This window comes from Paroedura picta, chromosome 8 (assembly GCF_049243985.1).
Source record: "Paroedura picta isolate Pp20150507F chromosome 8, Ppicta_v3.0, whole genome shotgun sequence".
NCBI lineage: Eukaryota > Metazoa > Chordata > Lepidosauria > Squamata > Gekkonidae > Paroedura > Paroedura picta.
Window position 1 is genome coordinate 41,415,536 of NC_135376.1, and position 27,680 is coordinate 41,443,215.

The 27,680-nt window shown below is 42.3% G+C and overlaps 1 protein-coding gene across 3 annotated transcripts in view; it reads left to right on the plus strand.

Annotated features, from left to right (window-relative positions):
• The window catches only part of UGGT1 (UDP-glucose glycoprotein glucosyltransferase 1), a 53,543-nt gene extending 41,979 nt beyond the window's left edge, over positions 1 to 11,564 (plus strand). For 2 of the 3 annotated variants that reach the window (XM_077349347.1, XM_077349349.1), the window contains 7 exons: positions 363 to 447; positions 2,505 to 2,687; positions 5,173 to 5,333; positions 6,760 to 6,874; positions 7,898 to 8,014; positions 9,459 to 9,627; positions 10,617 to 11,564. In XM_077349347.1, coding sequence (XP_077205462.1) covers positions 363 to 447; positions 2,505 to 2,687; positions 5,173 to 5,333; positions 6,760 to 6,874; positions 7,898 to 8,014; positions 9,459 to 9,627; positions 10,617 to 10,642 — 856 coding nt within the window. In that variant the 3' untranslated portion in view covers positions 10,643 to 11,564. The remainder of the gene's footprint in view (positions 1 to 362; positions 448 to 2,504; positions 2,688 to 5,172; positions 5,334 to 6,759; positions 6,875 to 7,897; positions 8,015 to 9,458; positions 9,628 to 10,616) is intronic. The other variant, XM_077349348.1, reaches the window with a different exon arrangement.
• The last annotated feature ends 16,116 nt before the right edge of the window (positions 11,565 to 27,680 follow it).

A 27,680-nucleotide genomic window follows, 5' to 3' on the forward strand; every position in this document is an offset into this window, starting at 1 on the left:
GCCAATTATTTATATGCAAAGGAAAACATTTAGGTTTGAATCCAGAGTTCATTAAGCAGAGAATCTCATAGGACTGGACTTTCCTACATGCCCTAGTGATGTAGCTCATTGAGATTTCCCCAAATTCTGTTCTTGGAGAAACAGGGCCTTTCCTAACCGCATGCGGGGGAGATTAAGATCAGGGTCTGTACGTATATGGAGGGAACTGACATAAATTGTCCTCCTGCTCTGTCAACAGCAGTGTACTTCTACTGACATACCTGGGAGAACACCTGAGTTGTAACACAATCACTTTGTAGTATCTGAACTGCTGGTTTGCTCTGGTTATTATAAATGCTTAAAAACTGCTTCTTTTTCAACAGCATAATGATGTTATCTGTGCTGAAACACACAAAGACTCCAGTGAAGTTCTGGTTCTTGAAGAACTACTTGTCACCTACGTTTAAGGTCTGTTCAAACAAAAGTGTGTTAGCTGCTTCAAAGATAAATCAAAGCATTTGTAAAATATTCTTTCGTCCTAAAAATGTATTATCTGTATATCAGTGGGTTGGATCTAGACCAGGGGTAGTCAAACTGCGGTCCTCCAGATGTCCATGGACTACAATTCCCATGCCAGCATGTAATTAGGTGCCTCGGCTTATATGCGAGTATATACGGTAACTGCCACGTAAATGTTAAAAATTCGGTTGGTAAGGAATTTCCCACAATAGATAGGATGCTTATCTGATTGAAGGCCTATCTGATTGAAGGCCTTGATAAACATATACTGTGTCTTCATTTTTTTTGTTTTCTTTGTCTTTATTTCTTTGTCTTTATTTCTTTTTGCCATCTCTCTATGGAAATATGTGCAAGGCATTTCACACGATAATAAAACTGTTCTTAACAACAAGTAAAACAATTCCACAATCATAACGAGCAAAGCCATAAAAATTAAAACAGAAAACTCAAAATTAATTGGAAAGCAGCGGCACCTCAGAACTGTTATCAATATTAAACCATTAAATAAGACCGAAAAATCATCAGTCATGCAGTCAGTTAACAGTTACCTGGAGATAAAAAGGGCTGGTACTGGCAGATGTCAAGAGATGGGGGCACAGGCAGAGAGTGGCGAAGGGCATTTCATAGCTGAAGATGAGTGAGAAGGTACTATTGAAAAAGCCTTATCCTTGGTGTCCTTACCCGGAAGGTTTCGGGAACACGAAGAGGGTGCCTGAGAGGACAAATACAATCTCATCTACCCTAGTGGATTTCTCCAAAAAAATGAACTGACACTACATAATTGTGGATGCTTGCATATATTATGAATGTCTGATGCTAGTAGTTTAGGGTTCTTGGTTAAGGAAGTTAAAGGTCACCAAGGCAAGCCTCTAGGCAAAGATGTTCTCTGGATTCCTCCTTATACCATCCAGTCCCAGACACATTTTTACTGCAAATTCAGATATATGGAACTATCTGGAGCTTGGATACGTACGATTTCATGCAAGCTTTGCTAATTGAACTGATTACTTCTTAGCAAAAAAACCTTGAACTTTTGGGGACATTATAAATTTTCAAGGTGAACCATTATCCAGTCTGGTTTAGATGATGATAATTCTAAATTGGTGTTTTGTACATTAAGACAGAGAAAGGGGATAATTCTAGCTGAAATGGAACCTTAGGGAAGTAAGTAACAATCTGTCCACAACAGTTCAGTGAGAAAAAAACAAATCAAAAACTTGCTCCTGCATTAGTACTCTCATGTTAATGAGAGCCAAGAGCTACCTCTTCTGCTATAATATTAGAAAAGAAATTAAATTAGGGATTTAGCAGATAGCGGACTGTGTTTCATAGCAGGGTACATTGTAATTCCAGGATCTTTATCGTATCAATTGTTGTTAAATGGCACTTTGCTTTAATAAATCTTTTTTATTCCAACAATAAATTAGAGGATTCCCAGGCATATTTCAAAACATTGATTAAGATTTTGGAAACATGGGCTCTGAAGCACAAATTATGACATGGTAATTGGATATTAGGATACTCAAATGTTATTGGTGACCGTAAACTCAATTTTAGCGATCAGCCAGGAAAATAAAAAATGGACCAGCTGCAGATGGAAACTAGGAATATGCCTCTTTTGATAGAGCAGCAGGCTTCCTCTTATACTGAGTTGCAGCATCCAAAGGTGTGGGTTGCAGAAGTGTTGCTAGAAATACACACCTTCCTACTGTTCCTTCATTGTAAAGCTATGTTGCCAGGCAATTGGTCTAAAATAGACACTTATACTTTGCCTCTGGAGCAGAAAATGAGAAAGCCAGACATTAGTGACTATTAGAAACAGTGGTTGGGAATAAGACCAATCAAACTTAGAATCCCTTTTAAGTTTCAACTTCCATCATTGGGGAAATTTAACAATCTGGCTTTTGAAAGGATGTTTTATTCTTACTGATAAAGTAACATTTTCTCTGAACTTGTCTTTGAAGTATTAGGAACTGCTAAGATCTGTAACCATTGTATCTTTCCAGGAATTCATCCCATATATGGCTGAGAAGTACAGTTTCCAGTATGAACTAGTCCAATACAAATGGCCACGATGGCTCCACCAGCAAACAGAGAAACAGCGTATCATCTGGGGATACAAAATCCTCTTTCTGGATGTGCTTTTCCCCCTTGCAGTTGATAAATTCCTGTTTGTAGATGCTGACCAGGTAAATGGGTTTGAAATCTCAATACTAGCAAACACCAGTAATATATAAATGATGCTGAATATTGTATTGCTAACCTGGCATGTAAAATAAAAGTACTCTCAGAAGGCTTTGGAGGAAGAAAACCTTGGGGAAGGGGTGTGGAATCCTCAGCTTATGATATGGGACAAAATACTCAAAATTTTCCTTCCTCTTGAGAACTCCAGTGTGCTACAAAACACCTTGATTGCCTGACTTGAGTGCCTTTTTTGACTTCAGTAGTAGGGGTGTGCATTTGGTATATCCAAGCTGAAAAAATGACCATAAAATACCTTATTGGTATGTTCTGGCTATTCTTTCAGGCAGATATAGATTGGGGCTACATTTCTGCTAGCCAAAATGGCTGAGCCTGAAAAATCGTGAAAATATTTGGGATATTTCAGGGCAGCCAGATAGTCAAATTTAAGGGGCACTTAAATGGACTGCAATCCCTTTAAATACCGTCTGAGTGAACTTGCTTTTTGCAGAAGGTGCTTAAAGCCCTTTAAGTATTTTTGATGTTGACTAATGGCATTGCAAAAGGCATTTAAATTGACTGCATTTCCTTTAAATGTTGTTTTTTTCTTTAAATTGAAAGCAATGGAAAATGGGGCGCCATCTTTGGGGGCCCATTGAATTGGTCCCCCGGGTCCAATATTTTTGAACTATTTTGAGCTATGCTGCAAATTTGGTGCCCTACCAGGTCCCCAAATATCTCTGGATCGATTTTCCATTATATCCTATGGGGACCATTGACTATAATGGCCTCCATAGAGTATAGTGGAGCAAATAAAATTCACAATTCCTGAATATTTACCACATTTGAATACCATGCTGGTATTGGGATTCAGGTATATTGGGAAATACTGATATTTTTGGGGTTCAGAATTCCCAAACACAAAAAATATAATTTTGTTTTTGCTCATCCCTAGTCAGTAGTCAGTAAACAAATACTGTACCGTATATACTCACATATGTAAGCTGAGTTTTTCAGCCATTTTTTAAAGCTGAAAAAGTCTCCCTAGTCTTTTATGTGGGTTTTTTAAAAAAGCTGCCAGACTAGACATGCTGTTGGGGGTGGGAGACAAGTATACTTAACTGAAGAAGCAGAGGCAGGAAGAAATCCAGCAAGTCCTGGAGTGACAGTGGGAGGGGAGGGAAGAGCAGTCTCTGCCTCCCCCCCCTCACTGCCTTAACGAGGCTAGCATGTGTTGCTGCTGCAGGAAGCTCTGAAGCCTCTGTCTCAGAGGGAGAGCAGAGAGCAGAAGGAAGAAACGCCCCTAGAGGAAGAAATGGAAAGTGGAGGGAACAGAACACCTGGCTAAGAAGAAGGGAATGGGATAAGAAGGAGGATTGGATATAAAAAGGCAAGAGGGGTCAGAGGGAAAGAGGGAGGAGGAGGATGGGAAAAAAAGGGAAAAAAAGATCCAGCAGGGAAGGGAAGGGAAGGGAAGGGAAGGGAAGGGAAGGGAAGGGAAGGGAAGGGAAGGGAAGGGAAGGGAAGGGAAGGGAAGGGAAGGGAAGGGAAGGGAAGGGAAGGGAAGGGAAGGGAAGGGAAGGGAAGGGAAGGGAAGGGAAGGGAAGGGAAGGGAAGGGAAGGGAAGGGAAGGGAAGGGAAGGGAAGGGAAGGGGGAAAAGCCACTATCCAAATACCAGCCTAGGCTTATATGTGAGTTAATAAGGTTTTCCAGCATTTTGTGGTGAAATTAGATGGCTTATATGCAGGTCAGCTTATATGTGAGTATATACAGTATTTCTTTTTTACCTGTCTGCCTGTTTGCACCCCCAGTCAAGAACTGACATTATATCATTCATGGCACCCTTAGGCTTCACTTCTTTCTTACTTGCATGCACCTTATGGAGAAAGACAAAGATGAGGATGCATAACATTTCTGGGAAATGGTTTCTTTCTATGTTTGTAAGCAAGCAGCCTCCCCTTTTGCTCAGAGAACTGAATATAAATTGATCAAAATGAGGTTAGATTAAATCAGTTTAAAAGATTATGGACACCACACTGTGGATTTAGGACTGTTTTTATGATTAGCTTCATTTATAGTCTGGTTTCCTGCACTTTTTTGATGTGGGATGCAGGCAGTAGATACGTATTTCTTTCTTTATTAATCTACATATTTTGAAAACTATCTTCTGTTCACACATCGTTCAAAGAAGCTCTTTCTGAAGGCAGGAGAGATTAAAGAGGCAGCAGAGTTTCATGATGGGAGGCACGTGGAAGGATTCTTTACCATAAAATGAAAAAGTCCTGGTTTAGAAAAAACCAAGTCTAGCTTTGGCCTGTTTAATAGCAATGGCCTAAGAAGGGTGCAAATGGAGAGGTGAACTCTTCATCTGTATTCCTGCCCCTCCCCCAATCTTGATGGACCTTTAGCTAGTAACATCTCAGAGGTCTCTGTTTTAGGCTTCCTATCAGAACACTGGAACTCAATGTAACCTGTGAACTACTTTTTCACAGATTGTTCGGGCAGACCTCAAGGAGCTGAGAGATTTCAACTTGGATGGTGCCCCATATGGTTATACACCATTCTGTGACAGCCGGCGAGAGATGGATGGCTACAGATTCTGGCAGTCGGGATACTGGGCAAGTCACTTGGCTGGAAGAAAATACCACATCAGGTGACTGATGTCTGTTTCTGACTCATTACTGTTTTTGTTTACTTTTAAAAGCATAATGAAAACTGTGCTTCATCGAGTGAGGCATCTGTTATACTTTCATCCTTCTGTTCCTCCAGAGAGCACAGAGTGGCATCTATTGTCTCCCTTCTATTATTTATCCTTGCAATAATCCTTAGTGGTAGATTAGGCCAAGGGAGAGTGACTTGTCCAGGTCACTCCAGTGAGCTTCACGACTAAGTTAGGTATTCAGAGTCCAGCACTTCAACCTTTGCATCAGGGTTCCTCAACATGGTGGCCAAAGGCTCTATGATGCCTGCCAAAAACCTTTATTGGCACCCTTCAAGTTTCTTTTTTAGAAAGTAGGTGAATCCAGGTGGGCTTTTGATTGCCCATTTGAGATCTGATGGGATGTACAGATTAAAATTTCAGTAGCAGTTGCCACTACAGCATTGGGTTTTTTAATTATTTATTTATTTACTTACTGTACTTAGTTTACTCTCTCTCCGAATCTTCCTTCCCAGAATATTTTAAAAATTTACTCCTCTTATCCCCTGCACTTGTGTGGTTCACTCTGTCTCCCACTTGGTCATTTTGTGGGCCTGTGTCAGAGTTCACCCTGTGTCAGGGTTCAAAAGATGCCTACAGGCTCAAAAAGCTTGGGGATCATACCGGCTGCCATCAGTGGATCGGATGAAATCATGTTGTTGGGGTTCAAGTATGAATTACAGGCTTTGAAACTGTCACAACCTGTTGTGTCATTGGCAGTCCTACACAGTGTCATCCTTTGAAATATGTTAATGTCCCTGTGCTTTGAAGGGTATAACTGTTTAGGATTACACAGATAGTGTCTTCACTGAGTGTTTTAGGTAAGAGTTGCTTATAAATAAAAAAAAATTGTCTATAAAAACTTGTGAAAGCACCCAGGTTTGCTTTTTGTCAGTAGTAGGGAACAAATATAAGGAGGGAAAAGTGTGGCATTTTCTGTTCTTATGAATATTCTTTTAGTTAACCACTTTTGATTTAATTATTATGAGGGTTTGATTGAAATCTATTGCATTTGGTCTATTAAAGTAACATGCTCCTCCCCACTAATTGCTGTTCCCCCCTGTTTTTGACAATGTTTTGATATTCCTCTGTCATTTTATGGGTTTGATGTCGGCAGCGCTGTTATGCAGCACTCTTATAAGATCTAGGCTCGGTGGATGTCATTAGCACCACCATCTTGGAAACTAAAATGATCTTTTTGATATTTGGATTAGAATTTTGTTATTAGAATGTTTTACTTGGTTTTATATGTATTGGGTTTTTATCTTGTATGTAAACCACCATGAGTGGCGGTATATAAATACAATTATAAATAAATAAATAAATAAAATAAATAAAATACAAGTTCACTGACCTGAAGAGTTGCTTTATCTGTTCATAGTGCTCTCTACGTGGTAGATCTGAAGAAGTTCAGAAAGATCGCTGCTGGTGACCGACTCCGAGGACAATATCAAGGCCTTAGCCAAGATCCCAATAGTCTGTCTAACCTTGATCAGGTACTAACTTCCTAGGTTTTAATTATTTAAAATTGTATGTAAGCTGTGAAATGCCCCTCTGTGAGTACCCTTGGATCCAAGGCCATAATTTAAATTTTAAGAATCTGATAGCTATGCCCATAAAACTTTATAATGCTCACATACTATGGAATTTTGTGTTTTTAGGACAGCTGTAGCTAATTGTAAGGAGTCTAATTTGAAGGCATTCTGGACTAGGGTTGTGCGATTCGGCTGCCAAAGTAGCTGTTCCCTCCGGGCGCAGCCAACACCGCGCTGCGGGGGGGGAAGGGCGATGCCGGCATTGCCCTCCCCCCTCCGCGGCGCGGTGCGGCGCTGGCTGCGCCCGGAGGGAATGGCCGCTTTGGTGGCCGAATTGCACAACCCTATTCCGGACTCTAGCTGTTGTGGAGTTGCTATGTGGAGCACAAAACATAGGCAGTGTGGAGGCAGATGGTGAGAAAATGTGGATGGTGGAGAGAGAGGGGATAGCCTCAGGAAGAGACTGAATGACAAAGGATGCAGAAATCCTATAGCTGCAGGTAAGCGGACAAATGAGGCTCTAAGAGTAACATTGGTTTCATAGCGTGTGAAAAGAGGACATGGGTTTGTAGAGACAGGTGTAGTACTTTATAGCAGGAAACAGGCATACTCAGTGGTGTTTTGATGGATTTTCAAATGTAGACAAGCAAAAATCATAATGTGATTATAATTATAAGTTAAATGATTAAAATTTATGGTGGTGGATTGTGCCGGGGGTTGAAACAAGGAAAATAAGGATAATAATAAATATTCTTTCCTGTTTTAAAATGTCATCATACTTCACCTTTATTTATAATATATATATTGAAAATCACATTAAGCAATTGTACTCCCATTGTATAATTTCTTGCTGTTTATTTAATACTTACATTTCTGCTACTTTTGTTGTACAGCCGATTGTAACTATGCAGGTTGCCCTCCATAATATATATATATATATTTAATCATGTTACGAGAATTGCAGCTTTGTTTTCCTTCCATTAGGACTTGCCCAATAACATGATCCATCAGGTGCCCATTAAATCACTTCCACAAGAGTGGCTTTGGTGCGAAACGTGGTGTGATGATTCATCAAAGAAGAGAGCAAAAACCATTGATCTGGTAAGGCTCCTGCTAGGTGCCGAGTAAGAAGGGGATTGTGCCACAATTTGGGAACACTTTTAACTGAGTCAAGTGCTATAAATTATAAAAGCAGGATGGCTGTTCTTTCATTTTTGTATGCTCTTGGCAAGCGCCCCACCTGCCCCACGTGCAAGGCATAGTCACTGACATCAGGACTGGCCATCTATTCTTGGTTGTTACGCTAGTTGCCACATGCTGGTATAGAGACTGGACTCATGTCTTGCCACACAAACTGGCCTCAAATAAAGGTGGCTGTCATCCAGGAGAAAATGCAATGGGGTTTGTAATAAAATGTCTAAAGCCCTGAGTGGGAGTTACTGTGACTTTTCCCTGAAGCAAGCAAGGGAAGAAGATTACCATGTGGGATAGGCCCATGTCAGGCCAGCTTGGCTCAGCTTCTGTAGAAAACTGTAAGCTATTAAGCTTAGGAAACAGGTTTAGTCCAGTTGTGTTAGCATACTATGTTTTATCTGTGTTTTGCATTCTTCCACGTGGCTGAAATCCTTCATTACACTCCATTACACTCCCAAACCTGTAGTTGTATGCAACTTCCCTCCTTCTGTTGTCTGAGAAAAGTTAACTTTTTAAACTAAGAAAACTTGTGTTGTCCCCAAATTGCTCATGAGCAAAAGAGCTGGGTTCTGTACATGCCAGCTCTTGGTTGAGCCAGGCTGTTTGTGCAGAGGGATGTGTTCATGCAGGTGTATGGCAGAGAGAGGAAGAACATTTTCTGTCAGATTCTGCATAAGATTTCAAAGGAATAGGCTGGTAGCAGCCTAGCGTTTAGTATACATGCTGCTGAAGCAAACATAAGTAGCAGCTACCCATTGTGAGTGAGCTGCTGTTTAGAGGCAAATGGCAGTCAGGTGGCTTCAAAGACGCTGGGGAAGCAATGTTCTCTGTCTCAGACCTTCCTCTTCCCTTCCCTTCCCCCTGAATCCCTATGTCACATAAAAGGCAAAGGTATCCCCTGTGCAAGCACCGGGTCATGTCTGACCCTTGGGGTGACGCCCTCTAGCGTTTTCATGGCAGCCAATACAGGGTGGTTTGCCAGTGCCTTCCCCAGTCATTACCATACACTGTGTCACATACCCCTCAGCTAAAAAATTCTTTACAGATACAAGTAACATTAGAGTGTGGAATGCACACCTCGGTTAGAATCTGATAAGGCAACTAGAATCCACATTTGTTTAAAAATCTGTTTACTTTTTGTTTATATCAGCTCATGTTTATGTAGTGTTAATTGTATGCACTTGAAAATAAATGTTAACTATCTTTTGTAGAAAAAGGCATAATTAAGCTTTTGAGTCCTTCAGTCCCTTTGCCTAAATTCGTGGCAGATAATATTTGGGACATGTGTTTTCTTCCATTATGCATGAAAGACCACACGTTCCTTGGCATTGACCTCTGTGTTATGTTGCAGTGCAATAACCCAATGACCAAAGAGCCCAAGCTGGAGGCAGCTGTGCGGATCGTCCCTGAGTGGCAGGACTATGATCAAGAAATCAAGCACCTGTACAGACGTTTCCTGAAAGATAAAACAACAGGAGAACCCTCTAAAACAAATGAAACAAAACAGTCAAGTCAAGAAGGTACCTTTTTTACTTCACATAACTTAAAGAAGCATCTGTGAGACACCTAATCCAAGTGGATTTGCTGACAGCATAGAACGACCCAAAAGTGGCTATATATCTAAAGCAGTGGTCCCCAACCTTTTTATCATTGGGGACCGGTCAATGCTTGACAATTTTACTGAAGCCCGGGGAAGTGTAGTCTTTTGCCAAGGGATGTCGCTGCCGCCTGAACCCCTGATCCACTTGCTTTCCCGCCACCCACTGGGGGGCGCTGCCAGCAACTGCTGCACAGTGCCATGCAGTGCCACGGCGAGGGAGAGCCTCAACCATGGCGGCTGCTGGAGAGCACCAAAGGTGAGCCAGCAGCAGAGTGGCAGGGCAGCCCCTGAGGCAGCAGCTGGGGAGGAGGACGAGGAGGAGCCATGGACCGGTATCAACTGATCCACGGACCGGGACCGGTCCCCGGACCGGGTGTTGGGAACTACTGATCTAAAGGATTCCTAAGATGCCCTTTGAGAGCAGACTACACTGTGGCATGGGTCCAGACTAGACATTTCTGTGGGTGCAGGAATTTCTACCCTCAGAGCATGATTTCCCCTACTCCTGCAGTGGCCTGAAATCCTGTTCTCGGGGAAAGGAGACCCCAGCAAAAGGATTCTGGGGGACTTGTGGCCTACAGAAATTGAGATCCACCCCTATGATTAGACTGGACTTCTTGATATGTCAGTTTTTCCTCTTAAGACAAGAAGAAGCTACAGGGCTTCAGTTTTGATTTGGGAACACCACGAAGGGTGGGGGCTAATACTTCCCCCTACACTTCCTCCTGCATTTCCCCCTTGCTCTAATATGAAAAATATAGGTATTATAGAGATTTGGTAGGAGTCAGGCAGGGACCACAAACCATGCTATATATTTGGAATGCAAACAATAGTTTGGAGCCAAAACTATGTAGCTGTGACTTGCTTGTTGACTTCCTCTATTCACTCCTCCTTTTTCTCCCCCTGCAGGAGTGTCAGCACACATAGAATTATGATCCATGGAGAGAAACCAAGTGAGACTGTTCCATAGGCAATTTTTCTATCAAATGCTAGTTTTTTTCTAGTATGTTTGTGAAACTGCTGAATAAACTGAAAGGGATTTTTGATGTTTCTTGCTTGTTTGAATTGATTTCTGCAGATGGAATGGGAACTGGAGGCTTAAAAGGAGTGTGACTGGCTTTATTTGCACCGGCAAGAGCAAGAAGAGCCGATTGAGGAAAGTAAATTTTGGTAATGTTTTGAAAATCAAGCAGTAGGTCTCTTCATTGACTTTTGGAAGAGGACCACATGGAGCATCAAGGTTGTGTCGACTTTTCTGGAACGGCTAGAGGCAACGCGCTACTTGGAAAAAGGGTGGAACAGAGAATATGCAGGCTCATACCTTGCTAGAGGTTTTGAGATAGAGCTAAGGTTGTTTTATTCTGGTTGAAACTGGGCTTGGTCACATGTTTGGTTGGTTTGGTGGACACACGGGTGTCAAATGAGAGTCAGGTTTCCCCCCGCCTTTACGTTACACCCTCGTCTTTGATATCAAAACTGCAGTGCTTTCACTTAAAATGGGACATTGTGAATATTGCATTTTAACTCATTGCGCAAGAAAATGTCAGTGCAATCCCAGCATCCTCAGTGAAGTACATTTGCAAATTCATGTGTATTTTAATGAACCTGGCACCCCCCCCCCCCCCCCAACTGGGAAGGATGTCGAGATGTCCTCTTAACATCTTTCCTCAAAGTTCCTAAAGACTGCAAAATAATTAGGGCATTAATACTCTTGCGAACTTGTCATTTCATGAATGTACTTTGTTGATGGGAATCTGTGGAAACGTCTTGGGTTTTGTAAATTTCATACATTTATTTTTCCTCAATTCAACAATGTCAGATGAATAAAGCCTTAGTGTTCCTAGATCTTTTTTCTAATTCTCCTGTCTTGAAACTTATTAGTCACTTTATTTTGATGTTTCAATTGCTTTTTAACATAAAGCACCATTTGACTTCTTTTGTTAATATTGTTCTAAGTTCACATTTTTGGTTCATGTCCACTTGTATTCTTTTTACGTTTCAGGTGCACAGAGCAGAACATGTTTTGCACTGAGTTAAGAGTTTTTGGGGAGGGTTTAACTCCATTAACATCTTTCTCGCCTGTCATGTGTTACAAGTAGATCAGCACAAAAATACTATGTTCACACTATGTTGGAACATTTGTGATCGGGTTTTGGTATCTAGTCCAGCCACTATATAAAGCAGGGGTAGTCAAACTGCGGCCCTCCAGATGTCCATGGACTACAATTCCCAGGAGCCCCCTGCCAGCATTCGCTGGCAGGGGGCTCCTGGGAATTGTAGTCCTTGGACATCTGGAGGGCCGCAGTTTGACTACCCCTGATATAAAGGATGACATATTTGTAGATCCATTCCTGTCTGGACATTGGTGGTAGCAGGCTCTGCCATGGGAAAGTATTACCTTCATAGTTTATGGCTAATACTGGATTTTCCCAAATAGATCTACAGCTGACATGCAGACAAAAGAACAGAATGCTACTTTTCATTCGTATGACTGCTACATTTTTGTAATTACAGCTTTGGGTGGGTCTTTCTTTTTTTAAAGCAGTCTAGGATATCTTCATGTTACAGGATGTATCTATTTTGTGGCTCATAAGAACATTTTAAAAAATGCATGCTTTAGTTCCGTTGCTTCCAGAGTAAGCTTGCAAGAATATTGCAATTTGAAGTATCTGCTTTAGAGCAGAAAGTCCAACAAATCTCTATGGATTTAAACTTGTGATGGAGAGGGATGAGTTTCTTTATGATAATTACATAGCTCCTCTCCTAGAAATCCAGGGCAGCCTTCATAACTAGGAAGCACCAGTGCCTGATCAAAAAGTCAGGATGAGCCTTTGACTTCAGTAGTGGGGGGGGATCTATCCCCTCCCCCCCGTCCAGTCCATATACCTACTGTGTTTTTCATACAAACTTTAACACCATTTCTGTTTTTCACCACTCCCATTTTTGTACTTACTACCCTTTGTTCCTTAGTATTCCCATACTTTGGTCAGGAATTACTCAGGAGACTCAGTGAATCTTTTCTAAAGGACACATCAAGCCTGCTCAAATGGTTCTGATAGTGGTGTTTCTGATCTCGTGTCTGGAATGCTTTAAAACTGACTGAAAGTGTTAGGGCAGCTAGGTAAGGGAAAAGGAAATTCCTTAAGAAATGCAAGCGAGAAAGTGTGGTATGGACCAGTGTGGGTTGGGTGGTGGTGTTGAAAGGGCAGCACATGCCCAATCTCTCCTAAAATGCCGATAAAATCTCAAAAACATACTAATTGGCTGGAAAGTGGATGTAAGAGCATAAATGAGCAAACAGGTCTTTTGCATTCGAAATGTCAGTGTGATGCTAGCAATTGTATAGACCTTTGCTATAAACTCTCCCTTGATACCTAGGAAAACACAGCGTCTAAAAATGATTGATCAGTACCACCATTTTTGTCACATACCTAATACTATAATTAAACATAGTTAAACCCAGAGGTGTGTCAGAACAGAATAGCCAAGAGATTTATAGTTTAAAAAAAAAGTTTATTGGGTAGCAGCATTCCATGTTTTCCCCAATCATAAAAAAGCATTGTACTAAAAACGAGGAGAGGCTAGTTTTGTAGCTTTTGCGATCACTCTTCATGTGCAGTAGAGAGAAAAGTGGGATAACTTCTAAAAATTAAAATTAAATGTCAGCATATTGGTACAGATTCCGCTTTGTAAAATAACAATCCCTAGCTGGCCTTAGCAGCAGTTTTTAAAAGATCCCATTGGGGCTAGTCAGTCCATTCCAGGGGTAGTCAAACTGCGGCCCTCCAGATGTCCAAGGACTACAATTCCCGTGAGCCCCTGCCAGCATTCACTCATGGGAATTGTAGTCCATGAACATCTGGGGGGCCGCAGTTTGACTGCCCCTGGGCTATTCACATGCCCTGGAAACGCAATGCCAACAAACCATGTTCTTTAAAAAAGTTAGATTTTCTAGACTGCTTATTGACCACCAGAATATACCCAGTACATTCAGGGGTGGTTTGATGTTGCTTCCCTCTGCGTAGAGACCCTGGAGGTCTCCCATCCAAATACTGCCCAAGACTGACCCTGCTTAGCTTCCAAAGATATGAGATTGGGCTAGCTCTGTACAACATAAATATTTCTTTGTCTTGCTACTGCCTATGCTTCTGTTCCATCACTGAATGTGCTTCCCTGGCTCAGGATGAGGGCTCAGTCCGATTTGTCAGAGATGACAATGCCCTTGTATGTAATTGGTCAACTGTAATGTGCCACAAGAGGCGCACAAGAGTGGTAAGGTAGCAGACATGCAGTCTGAAGCTCTGCCCATGAGGCTGGGAGTTCAATCCCAGCAGCCGGCTCAAGGTTGACTCAGCCTTCCATCCTTCCGAGGTCGGTAAAATGAGTACCCAGCTTGCTGGGGGGTAAACGGTAATGACTGGGAAAGGCACTGGCAAACCACCCCGTATTGAGTCTGCCATGAAAACGCTAGAGGGCGTCACCCCAAGGGTCAGACATGACCCGGTGCTTGCACCCCAAGGGTCAGACATGACCCGGTGCTTTACCTTTAATGTGCAATATGGGAAAGGCTGCTGGGAAATAAGGAAAACTCGTTTACTATTGGAAGATTGGTGGATGTGATGATTTGTGTGTCCTAATCAAAATGTTGTACTGAACCTCTAGTTCTAACCCTTTATTAAAGAAGAAATTAATGTAATTTCTTAGCTTTTAAGTGGACTAGGGGCAACATCATTTGCAGCTTTTTAAAAAACAACGACTGGACTGTGGTTTCTTGAGATATCTGCCACCAAGGGAGCATAAAGTACGACATTGCTGTGCAATTTTTAATAAATTATGGCATATGCAAAGCTATTTATTAAGCTGGCTGAAACTATTGACACAGCTTTATGTGTCTATTATGCTTTTTGAAGAAGTTCAACATATATTCCCGTTTTATAGAGGTTTGAGGCTTGCTTTGGTATTGAGTAAATAGAAGGGTTTTTTTTAAATCGAAACCAATCTCCTTTAAACATGTTTCTCTTAGAATTGGCAATGTAATGCCACTCCCCCACACTACAGCTCCTGAACCTCAGGCAGGATACTAGAGCAGTTACAGTTGTTTGTACTCTGATTTGTGGAATCCCTGATGCCTGCTAAGGGGTAGGTTCACTGGTCCTGACAGCTGCTGTATCAGACTTTGAACTAGTCACCTCTTCTATTGTGTCCTGTTAATTCAGTGGCACAAGGAAAATGCACAGAGGCATTTTAAGTAGCAAAGTAAATTATTTGTAGCACTTACCGTGTGCAGACATCTGGGAAAAGTATGTTCTTAGCTACTTTTTATGTCATGTTTTGATGCTGAAGACCAGCCAAGAGTGCCATCACTGATCACCTGTGCATTAGGTCCCATAGGAAGAGGGCTCCCCACATCTCTTACCACCTGGAGCCCAGGTCTGGGTATGTTCCACTTGGTGCAGAACCTTTTTGTTTAGCTATGACTCCGGCATATTTGCAAGCCTTAAGCCTTAGCTACTGGATGGGCTCTCTTTATGAAAAAAGTCGCTTTTAAATGCTGACTGAAGTTAAAAACAACACCCCATTTTGGGTGCTTCTACCCACCAACTAAATAGATCACTGGTGTGGAAGAGGGCACTTGGGAATTGATGTCTGAGTGATTTAAGGCAGCAAAGACTGTGGTTGAAGATGTAGGTAGTGACAGGACAAGTTGATAAAATGTGGGGGGGGGGAGGAATAAAAATGAGGGGCCTTAGCAAAGTAAGATAGCTGGGCTGTGCCTTAGTCTGCTTGTGTCACCACAGAATGTTGCCCGCTTAAGTGGTTCACAAAGTGATTCCAGCACACCACTTAAGCAGGCTCACTCCAGTACCCATTCCACCCATTATGCCTGAAAAGTGATATTAATTATAAGGGGGTATAATTATTAAACTGGAATGGGTACTGGCTTACAAAATTATTATTTTACAAATCCATCAGTGTACCTGGTGCTTTACAAAAGTACCATTGGCTGCTGAAGATGGCAGACTTTTAAAAAAGTTATCTTTCCAGATTTCATTTTGTAACTTCCTTTTTTTTGGCAGTGATTTCTGCTCTCTCCATCTGCGAACAGTAAAATGGGCAGTTTTAACAAAAGAAAAGTGTAAAAGGTCATCATTGGATTCAGGTTTTGCTAACAGCAGAGCCTTTCTCAGCAGAAGGAGTCCCTTGTATTGGAAGAAGGCTCCACTGTTAGCAGAACAGAAACTTTGGATGCAAGATGTTAGCTGGCTTTTGGACCTGAAAATGGTTTGGACAAGGATTTCAAGGGATTTGTGTAACCCCCCCCCCCCACCCCCCACTCCCAGTTGCCTGTGTTTGACAATACCACCCTGAGTAAAAATGTTTTGATATACAAAATGTTCAATGTCTACAGAATGTTAACAGAAAGTAAGTTAGGGTTGATTTTCCTAGTTCTGCTCAACACAATAAAGTCTTTTCATCATTCATCTTTTGAGATATGTCTGATTCTTGGACTCCAGTAAATGAGTTACGGTGGTGGTGGTGGTGGGGCGCTGTACATCTGTATTTCTAGAAGCCTGCTGCATCTGCAAATGCTGGCTGTGTCCCATTTTCTTAGGGTGAGTTTTGATAATACATGTCGAGTGGTTAAAACGGTTGCCCTTCACATTTCAACTCATTATAGTAAAGGAGGGTGACAATTCTGATACAAGGATTTCCCTTTTTATTTACTCCAATGTCTTTATGGGCTCAGGATAAATACTGACTTTTTACCTGAAAGGCAGACTACTGACCACAACAAACCACAATCAGAATATAAGGCGTGCCTTGGCAGAAGTCAAAATATAAGCTTGCATGAGAGAAATAGCAGCATACTGATATGCTACTATTGCAGAATAGTATATCAGTGTGACATTTCTGTAAAATGTGGCCTACCGAGCATAGCTATAAGAAGAAAAGTTGTTTTTTATACGCCACTTGAAGGAGTCTCAAAGAGGTTTATAATTGCATTCCCTTCCTCTCCCCACAACAGGCACCCTGTGAGGGAGGTGACATTATCATGTCACTCCCACATCACAGGAAGTGGCAGCACAGAAATATTTGCAGGTGATTTATGAGCAATACCTGCGCTCTGGGCTGGCTACCAGTTTGTTCTTCTTCACCAAAGGGAGCTTCCAGTGAAAGCCAGCTCTGTTGCCTCCACACCTCATGCAACACCAAAAATACAGCTGGGGCAGGCCTATGTTGATCCATTGCCCCCATGCCCACCCCAATGCCAGAAACAGAACTGGAGCTGGCCTATGCTGCTGCATTGCCTTTACCCCCTCCCAACACCAGAAATTGGACAGGCCTATGCCTCCCCCCACGCTGTTAAGATGAGAGTACTTCTCTGGGTTCCAGTCACCACCACATGTGATGAGCCTCGGCCAGCAAGGATTTGTATGGCTGGGCCCCCTTCTCTTTCCCACTCCCCCAGGCCCATCCTCGGCCATTTTGGGAGCTGGGGGGGGGGGTCAACATGACCATACATTTGACATCTAATTGGCTGGCCTCCCTTGAAGACAATCCTTGAATAAAAGCCATCAACAATAAGGGAAAATACATCGACACAAAAAGGAATGCCCTCAATATTTAATATTAGTTGGCAAACGGGTCAGTTGAACTATGTGTAAAATGTGATTTTAAAACTACTGTTTTTTTGCACTGATGGTAGTTACCCTGAGTTTCATGGGAAGGTTGGGATAGAAAAATTAAGTATTCATATTACTTGATAATTTTATTTATGCATATATATATATATATATATATATATATATATATATATATATATATATATATATATATATATAATGTGAATTAACTTTAATCCACTTGCCCTAAACCCTTCCATGCCAGTCACAAAACTCTTAGTGAGAAAATTTATATGAAGTGGTGTTCTCAGGGTTCATGCTATAGTTTCCTTGCATGTTTGAATCTTGACAGCACCTGGTTGAGAGACTTTCATGTAACTCCTTGAACACCCTCTTGAAGACTGAATGTTAAATGCAAATTTTTTCGTAGCCATTGCCAGTGCATTTTTCTACAAATGCTTTGTGATAAAGCTTTATTCTCACATACATTTTGAAGGCGATAGGTGAGTGTGAGTTGCGCTGTTACCTATATTTTTTATCATGTGAAAAGTCACTCCACATTTTCCAGTCCATGAGAACGTTTTGCTGCCTCTCTGCATTCTTATAACCAACCATGTGCATTCCAACTACAATTGTATTCACTCCCTCTGGGATGCAGGACAAGTAAAGAAAGAGATTCTTGCAAGACACAGTTGACTTGTGCCTCATAAGAGTCCAGCTATGAATTACTAGGTGAGGTTAGGCTTTGCATTGTTGAAGAACAAGGTCTGACTTGAACTGGTTATTCAAGGACTGGAGTGCAATTTTAAAAACTCTGAAACATCATGCAGTCACACTATTTTACATACATTCTTCATTTCCAAGTGGGATTTATCTAGTGCATTTATCCATGTTCTTTGTCACACAATTCTAAACTAGCATTTACATTATTTATTTCTTAGATTTTTATACTGCCCTCCCATACGGCTCAGGTGTCCTGTTCAATAAATAAGGATCTCTATATGAGATCCTGCCAGTTTTGCTTTCAGTCTCCAAGATGGGAGGTCCTATTTTGCTAAGGTGAACATTCTGCTAGTACATTCTTCACTCCATCTGGTTCAAGTCAGCTTGCTGATCTTTCTTGACTCCAAGATTATAAACTTCTCACCATACCTACCTCCTGCTTGCATGCCAGATGCTTATGAAAGAACTCTGTTCAATTATCTGGATACTAAAGAAGAACCTGAAGCAAAACTGCTTCTGCCTATCAATGCTGATTGTTAAACTGGACTGTCACAGATCCTTTGTTCAGGAATTTATTCTGAAATTTACTAATCAAATTCTCAAAGGGACAAGAGCAGGGCCAGCAATATATGAATTTAAACTTATTTTCCATGTTGATGTGTACAAATGGTGTGTGCCTTTGAATATAAAAATGCTTAATGAGGGATGTTTCCAAAAAGATTTAATTGTCATAGTGAAGAGGGGAAGTTGAGAAAATAAAACGAATGAATTAAACTTTCAAACAATTTTGTATTGATCTACATGTTCATAACATCAATATTATAAAAATCTAAACAAGCCCTTACAGCAGGGGTGGCCAAACTGTGGCATGGCAGGGGCTCATGGGAATTGTAGTCCATGGACATCTGGAGAGCCACAGTTTGGCCACTCCTGCTTTATAGAGTGGTGGCAACTTTTGCAAACCTAATGTCCACCCCCGCCCCCATGAGCCCTATTAATGGACAAGAGAAATTCATTTATTATGGTCTTTTATGCACTGGTTTCCCCTGTGCTTTTGCTGTGCATACCTCTCAGGTTTTCTTTCCCATTTTCCCCATTTTGCACTTTCATCATGCACGTCCATTGAGTTTTATTGTTTCTAAATCTGCACTGATTTTCCACCTTTCAGTGCTCAGTTCACTTTCTGGTCACTGTTTCCCTAGGTTTTCCAGGAGTGTTGAGGCAGTTTTTGCCCTTGCTTCGCAGCTAAGCTGAAGTTAATTCAAAAACATAAAGATTCAATCTGATTTCCTCTCTGCCCCTTTCTTGTCCTTTGGAGGCTGCTCCAAATGCCCACATCATCCCTCCCATTCTGCAATTCCTGCCATTCTTCCTCACTTTGTCTGTAGTAAAGTTTCACTGATGTATAACCATGTAATTTTTTTTAATGTAAATAGGATTGGTATAGCTATACAGCTTTTTTGCTGAACTTTGACTGCTGGGGAGAAATTAAGTGACAGGGAAAGGTTTAAATGTTTCTTGTATATGAGCGAGTGCTGTTTAAAGTAAGGTGATCAGATTGTCCCGCTTTTGGAGGGACATCTGGGGGCACCTAGCAAATTGTACTTATGTTGAAATTAAAATATATATATTACAATTCTATTTTTGTATTCTATGCGTTCTATGAAACTTTTTGTTGCTCCATATAGACCAAATTTTTAATCAAGAACCCCCTGGTCAATGGTGTCCCATTTTACCAATGTTAAAATCTGGTCACCTTAAAGTTCATGCCCTCAGGAGGAGAGGCCATGTTCAGCTGGGAAGTGCATCTTTCTTCAAGCAGGGAGGCTTGGAAGTTCACAGCTCTCCTCCAACTCTTGGGGCAGAGTGAGTGAGCCAAAGAAAGCCAGTGCAAGGTCCAGGTTGAACAGAGCAGGGCAGGGCAGGCTGATCCCCCCTTCCTCCCAATGCTGTGTGAAGTCCAAGGAGGTAAAGGGAGCGCTGCCTAACCTGCTGGGGGACCAAGGCACTCAGTGTGTCCATGAGCTCCTCCCCAGGGTTACTGAGTCTTCCCAAGATATAGCATCTGGCTGCTGGGGAAAAGGGCATGGAGACTGGCTGGGAGCAACCACTGCTGCTGCTGAGCATGCCTCCTGTGCTGCTGGCTTCAGCTCCCTTGCACTGTTGCTGTGAGCCAACTGCCCAGCACGTGTAACATCTCCCTCCCCACATGCAAACTTAGTCAGTTGTTTTGATAGAAGACCCGAAGGAAATTAAGGCCTAGTGAGCAAAATTCCAGGCCCCCAAAATGTTAAACCGGCCTCAACCAGGACTAGGGGTTTTTTGGCCCTGGTCCTAGGTCTGATGGAATGTTCTCTCCCTGGCAAGATCAGGGTCCTTCAGGACCCAGGACAGTTTAGCAGGGCCTGCAAGACAGAGCTGTTCTGCCAGTCCTATGGTTAAGGCTGGAAATAATCTGGGAAATCTGGCCTCTCTGCCCAGAACATCAGCTAACCCATCATCCCTCTTATCACCCCACTCATTAGCAATAGAGAAGGTGGTTTACAAGATCTGTTCTAATCTAATTGGAGATTATGATGAATTTAATGTTTATATTTCTGTTTAATGTTTACATAGCGCTATTATTTTCTAGACTCATCTGATCTGTCCATGCAGATCCATGCTTCTGTAACCTCATGGTTGGATTACCGCGATGCACTTTTTGTGGGGCTGCCCTTGAAGACAACCCAGAAACTACATCTAGTCCAGATTGTGGCAGTCTACCTGTTATGAGGGGCAAGGCACCAGGAACATTTGCTGCCCATTTGGAAACAGCTTCATTAGCTGCCAGTCTGTTTCTGAGTTCAATTCAAGGTCTTGGTTGTGACATTTAAAGCCCTTCATGACCTAGGATCCTCATATTGGAAGGACCTCCCATGTACCATCTACAGTCATCAGGCAGCCATCTGTTTGTCATCCTGCCACTTATGATCACCTGACATGAACCAAACCCTGGGTCTTTTCCATCATGACTCCAGCTCTGTGGAATGGGCTCCCTGAAGAGGTGAAAAGGGCCCCCTCCTTGGAAATCTTCAGGAGGGCAAGGACTGCCTATTTGACAGGGGTTTTGAGAGCTTATGAATAAAAGGCATCCTTTACCGGAGGGTGGGGTGGGGGGCTTGCAGTCCATTGTTTTATATTTGTGTCTAGCTGGAGATGTTTTAACTATTATAGTAAGCTGCCTTGAATATGAGCAGAGTACAAATGTTTTAATAAATAAATATATTTGAAGATAAGGTCTACTGTAGTCAGTCCATCTTTCTACCTGGTAGGTTTGCAGAGTAAATCTGGTTCGCTTTATTGTTTCCAAAGAAAATATCCCACACATCTAGAGACTGTCAAATGTATTATGCATTATTTAGAAACATTAGACAAATTTAGACTGCAGTGATTACAGAAGTGTTACATGTATTATAACTGGATCACTCACTATGCATATTCCTTCAGAGTAGTCATGAGTAGCGGGACTAATCAGCTCTGATGAGTGCACCGGAGATCAAACAAGTACAGCAAAAGGCTCATCATCTCTGCTTAGTATGAATGCCCACAATAATAGAAGGAATCTTGAGATGAAAGCTGGAAACAGTCTTAGAGAGAAAAGCTTCAAATGGCCAAATTATGACTTGCAAACCAAGTACACATTTCTACCAAGCATGTGCTTAATGGAGCATATTGCTAAGTAATTGTATCATACTGGAGGGCTGACTCCCCTGGTGGCTTATGGATTGCTTATACAGAAAGGTGAGGAGCAAAGCATAGCACAAGAACCAAAAGGATAGAAACATCATATTTGAATTCTAATGACATCTCATACAAGTACCCAAAACCAGCCTAAGTGGAAGAGGTTCTTAATATGTGAACGTTATAGTCTCTAAATATGTTCATAAGCATACTACTACTACTACTACTACTACTACTAATAATAATAATAATAATAATTCCTTTATAACCACCCTTCCACAAACATATAACAATAAGATAGTCAGCAAATCAGATGCAGCTGATACAAGGCACTCCTGGCCACCAGGCCAACTTGCTTTTCAAACAGCAAGGCAGGATCTATGATCACCACTATGAGCATCTTAACCTGCTCTGGAAACTCCCCCGAAGTTCCCCCATTTGGAAAAGTGGATTCAGTCCCATATCAGCCTTTCAACCAATAGTCTCTCTGTCTTGTCTGGATTCAGCTTCAGTTTGTTCTGTTTTAGCCACCAGGCTACAGCCTCAAAGAGTGCAGAACCAAGTCAGATGCCCCTGGAGGCTTTGTTTAATGAAATGTAGAGATGGGTGTGGTCTGCATTTTGGTGACACCCAGCTCCAGGCAATCTCATTCAGCAGCCTCATATAGAGAAGGGCATGGCACCCCACAAGATAAATTGCACTCAGCTGATCCTGTACCTCCGTTAGAGACTCTTAGTGTCCAGACGGATGGAAAAGAGTAAAACCACTAAAGAGTCAAGCCCTTAATAACAACTCCACGTTCAAGTCAATGGATATGATTGGAATGTTCAACTGTATCGGAGGCTGCTGAAAAGTCCAACATTATCAACAGTTTTAAACAAAGAGCTACCTTTTACAGTGTCTCAGTACCAAACCCAGGCTTGAAACCAAAGGGCAGATTTGTCAACCAGGAAACCCTGTCAGTGCCCTGCCACCCCATGCCCTATTACCTTCACTGTGAAAGGTAAATTGGAGATTGGCCTGTGATTGGCCACTTCATTCCTAGCCAATGAAGACCTTCTGAGCAGAAGTCTAATAACTGCCTCTTTCAAAGGCCTAGGGAGAGAAAGCATGTACAGGATCCATTATCTCATTTGTAAACAAAGACTGCTGTTCTCTGTTTTAATCAGCTAACTTGGATTTAAAGAATTGGTTTGACAAGGGCTCACTGGAGCTTAGCTCTGAAATCTGTTAGCATATAAACTCAGTCCTGGCAAACAGTGAAGTCAATAAAGAGCTAGCAGCATACGCTTGGGTCGGAGGGTAGGATTCCCGGTCAGGGGAAATCCAGCGAGTGTGAGAATAAGCAGTAACTTTGATCAGATTAGTACAGAGATGTAAATAATTTACAACCACGCTTTCAACAGTGCATGTAGCCAATTTGAGTTTTATCTGTAGCAGTTTTTAAGAGCCGTTTGGGGACAATACCTATAGGTGGAGTACTTGCGCTACTGAAAACTTCTCTCCAGCTACCATTCCCAGCAGTGCTTTTAAATTGGGAAACACATTTGTTCCATGTGGTTTGAAACGGCATTTAACTTGGGGAAATTAACAGACAAGAAAGGCAAATGGCTCTTACTGATCTTCCTCAAATTGGGTCTCAGTATAGGAAATGCATTATAGTTATTCAGTATCAACACCATTTGTGGTGTTTCACATATGAGCCTCCAGAATCGCTGTGAGAATCTACCACATGCTAGTTTTGAAATATGAAGGAGGTATGTTGGCCAGATGATTAGGTTCAGGAGCTGTTACTGTGTAGTAACTTTTTCTCACTGTTCATTTCAAGTCAGAAAGTACTGGCTTAAATATCATCTGCATGACCACAGAAAATCTGTGCAGCACAATTACAGTCTTACCAGCAGTTTTGGGGTCCATTCTTGTTTTTGAACAACCAAGGTGAATCCATACCCTGTTCCACTTTTCTGAACAGGAAAGGCTTTAGAGGACAGCTGTTACAGCATCAGTGTCTTGTTTGGAAGAGAAGTGTCTCTTGGATTAAAAAAAAATCTTAATTCACAAATGTATAATTTCAGCTATCTCCATCGGTTGCCTGGTTCCATTATGTCAAACGAGGTCAAATTCCTCCACTGGGCTGCTAATGACAGAAAATCGTGGTTCTATTCATCTGGTTTTTCAAAAAAATTATTGTGGGATTCATTTTGTTTGTAAGAACAGGGTTTTTTTTGTGGATGGAAAAAAAACATTGGCTTTGCTGGCCCAAGTCAGTTGTTTTCCAACTGTTTCCCAGTACAGTCAGTGATAGAGTACACAGTCCTCTGAAGATACCTTGTTGAAAGAGCTAATACTTTCTGAAAAATAACTCTTTTGCTTCAGCTACTGTAGCTGTATCCTGCAGTAAAGCCAAAACTCTAGCATTGGAACATTTGGTATAATTATATGTTTTGAAGAGGTTGCAGTATTTACCCCATGCTAACAAAACGTGATCCTCTGACCATTAAATGAGCTGGGAGAGGGGTGCAAGGTGAAGAACAGGTGAACAAGGATTCTTTTGTTTGCCTCCATCTCTTTACAATACATGCTCCTGTTCCCTTTATGGTGTTGATCAAAGCAGAAAGGATGCTCTGCAAGCAGGAAAAATGATTTGGACATACAGTATTTGCTGGCGTATAAGACTACTTTTCCCCCCTGGAAATCATGCCTCCAAGTGGGGGGGTCGTCTTATACGCCGGGTGCACTTCAGTTGGGATAGACATAGCTGCCCATAGTGGCCCATAGTACTGTATTTTGAGTGGAAATGTTGGGGGGTCGTCTTATATACCCAGTCGTCTTATACACTGGCAAATGCGGTAGTTTCTTTGCTATCGAGCACAAGCTGCTCTCATGTTTGGAGCTGCTGGGTTTTAATTTTAGTTATTTTATTTAAAAAGCAACAAATCAAAGTTATTTTGGAGAAATAAAGACTGGAGAGCAGGGGGGAGAGAAAATAAACTGTCACTTCACTATTTCAAAAGCTCATTCTGGAAGGGCCTGACCTTCTAGCCACTTAAGAACTGTCTGGCATGTTCTTTTCATTGGTTCATTTATTTAGGGCTGTAAAATTAAATGCCCATTCAGCAGAAAATCAGATCGAACTGTTCTGCTACGGGCACTGCAAAGCAAGATGGCTGCATGGTGCATTAAGCAGAGTACTCTGCTGACCCTGAGCTGGGTGGCTGTGGGTTCAGAGGTGCTACTGTAGCAATAGGGAGTATTTCAGAAGCAATGATACCTGAAAGGACAAAACTGTGTGTGAGTGTGTGTGTGTGTGGGGGGGGGGGGACTGGAATTTTGTATTGCTTATCAGCTAAAGGCTGCTTCATGGAAATGGGATGAAGATGACTTTAAGGGTCTTTCCAGTTGAGTAACTCTGGTTTATCCTGATGCCATAGTCTGTGGCTTTCCTTCCTCACACTGCTAATCACTTGTGGCTTTAAATTGAAGTGAGTATAACACATGCAACTAGAGTAAGGTGACCAGATTTTAACATTGGTAAAGCGGGACACCATTGACTGGGGGGGGGGGTTCTTGATTAAAATTTTGGTCTATATGGAGTAACAAAATTTTTCATAGAACGCATAGAATGGAAAAATAGTATTGTAGTATTGTAGTATACATTTTTACTTGCAACATAAGTACAATTTGCCAGGTGCCCCCAGATGTCCCTCCAAAAGTGGGACAATCTGGTCACCTTAAAACTACAGCAATAGATTTGTGCCATAGCTCCTGCTTGAGATATCCTGTATTCTGGATGACAAAGAGACAGCAGAAAAACAGGCAATGGGAAGGATATAGGAACAGATCTATTGAGCCTTGCTAACTCTTATTGCCCCCTGTGAAGTACTCATGTGCTCTGTACAGAGAAACTCTGAACAGAGGGATCAGGTTATAAAAGAAATGAAAGACTTCCACCTGAGGCTCTGGAGAGCTGCTGCCATTAGTCTAAGTAGACAATGCCAACTTTGATGGGCCAGTAGTCTGATTCAGTAGAAGGCAGCTTCATGTGTGCAAAACTATCTATGTTCAAAGTCACAGTCCTTCATTTTGATCCCTCTCCCCATTATATGAGCTACTTTGCATCCAGCCTCTTGCTGTGGATGTGCCGTTACACCTTCTTTACCATATCTCCCTCCTCCTGCCCTAAGCCAGATTGCTAGGAGAGTGGTATAGAATTTAGTTAAATGAATGAATGGATAGATAGATAAATAAGATCATATGCCCATTTTCTCCCCTTCTGAACCAGTTTGGTGCAGTGGTTAGAAGTGTGGTCTTCCAATCTGGCATGCCGGGTTCGATTCTGCACTCTCCCACATGCAGGCAGCTGGGTGACCTTGGGTTCTCCACAGCAGTGGTCCCCAACCTGCGGGCCGCGGCCCGGTTCCGGGCCGCGAAGGCCATGGCGCCGGGCCGCGGCTCCCTCTCCCCGCCCCTCCCACAGTAAAAAACTTCCCAGGCCGCAAGCTTGCGGCCCGGGAAGCTTCTTACTGCGGGAGGGCGGGGAGAGGGAATCAGGGCCGGGCCACGCAGCCGTGCGGGCACAGCCCGCGGGCGCGGCCTGATGAGCGGGCGCGGTCCGAGCGGGCACGGACCAATGCCCTGCCGGTCCCCAGCCTCAGAAAGGTTGGGGACCACTGCTCCACAGCACTGATAAAACTGTTCTGACTGAGTAGTGATATCAGGGCTCTGTCAGCCTCCCCCACCTCACAGGGTGTCTGTTGTGGGGAGAGGAAAGGGAAGGTGACTGTAAGCCTCTTTGAGCCTCCTTCGGGTAGAGAAAAGCAGCATCTAAGAACCAACGCTGCTACTGCTTCTTCTTCTTCTTCTTCTTCTTCTTCTTCTTCTTCTTCTTCTTCTTCTTCTTCTTCTTCTTCTTCTTCTTCACACATTTGATTTCTCTACCTCCCCTCTAAGGCTGCAGATCAAATGTCCCTGAAATGCTGCTCCTGGGGAACAGCCCAAACCACCATGAGAGGTGAATTGGAGGTCTGCCATGAGAAGTGGGCATTTACAAAAATCACCCCTCTGAGAAATTTTATTTTCTTTTTGCTGTATGAGACCCCATTGGTCTCAGTAAAATACAAAATATGTACATCCACTTTATGTCAATATTTATTACAGAAGCAGGCAAAATTGTGAAGTTATTGGGATTTCCCCAGTTCTGTCTATGTCATTGGTCTCCAAATTACATGTTTCAGTCTCCAAATTACATGTTTACCATTTGGGATTGTTCCATGTGAAAATGACTTTAAGTGAAAATCTCCTTGCTTTTGAAAGACTTAACATACCAGAAGATTTCTAGTGTGACATTCTTCCTAGTGTCAGTGTTGCAGAGAGATTTTGGCATGAGAGGATAATAAGACATTTTAACATAAATGATCTTCCATAACTTGTTGAAGAAGAGTCGGTTCTTCTATGCCACTTTTCTCAACCCGAGGAGTCTCAAAGTGGCTTACAGTCGCCTTCCCTTTCCTCTCCCCATAACAGACACCCTGTGAGGTGGGTGAGGCTGAGAGAGCCCTGATATTACTGCTTGGTCAGAACTGATTTTTCAGTGCTGTGGGGAGCCCAAGGTCACTCAGCTGGCTGCATGTGAAGGAGGAGTGAAGAATCAAACCTGGCTTGCTAGATTAGAAGTTGGTGCTCCTAAACACTACACCAAACTGAGATAGTATAATCCACTTCTTGTCCTGGGTAGTCCATGGAAGCCCAATATCACTAGATCTCTAAGGCAGGGGTAGTCAACCTGTGGTCCTCCAGATGTTCATGAACTACAATTCCCATGAGCCCCTGCCAGCAAATGCTGGCAGAGGCTCATGGGAATTGTAGTTCATGAACATCTGGAGGACCACGGGTTGACTACCCCTGC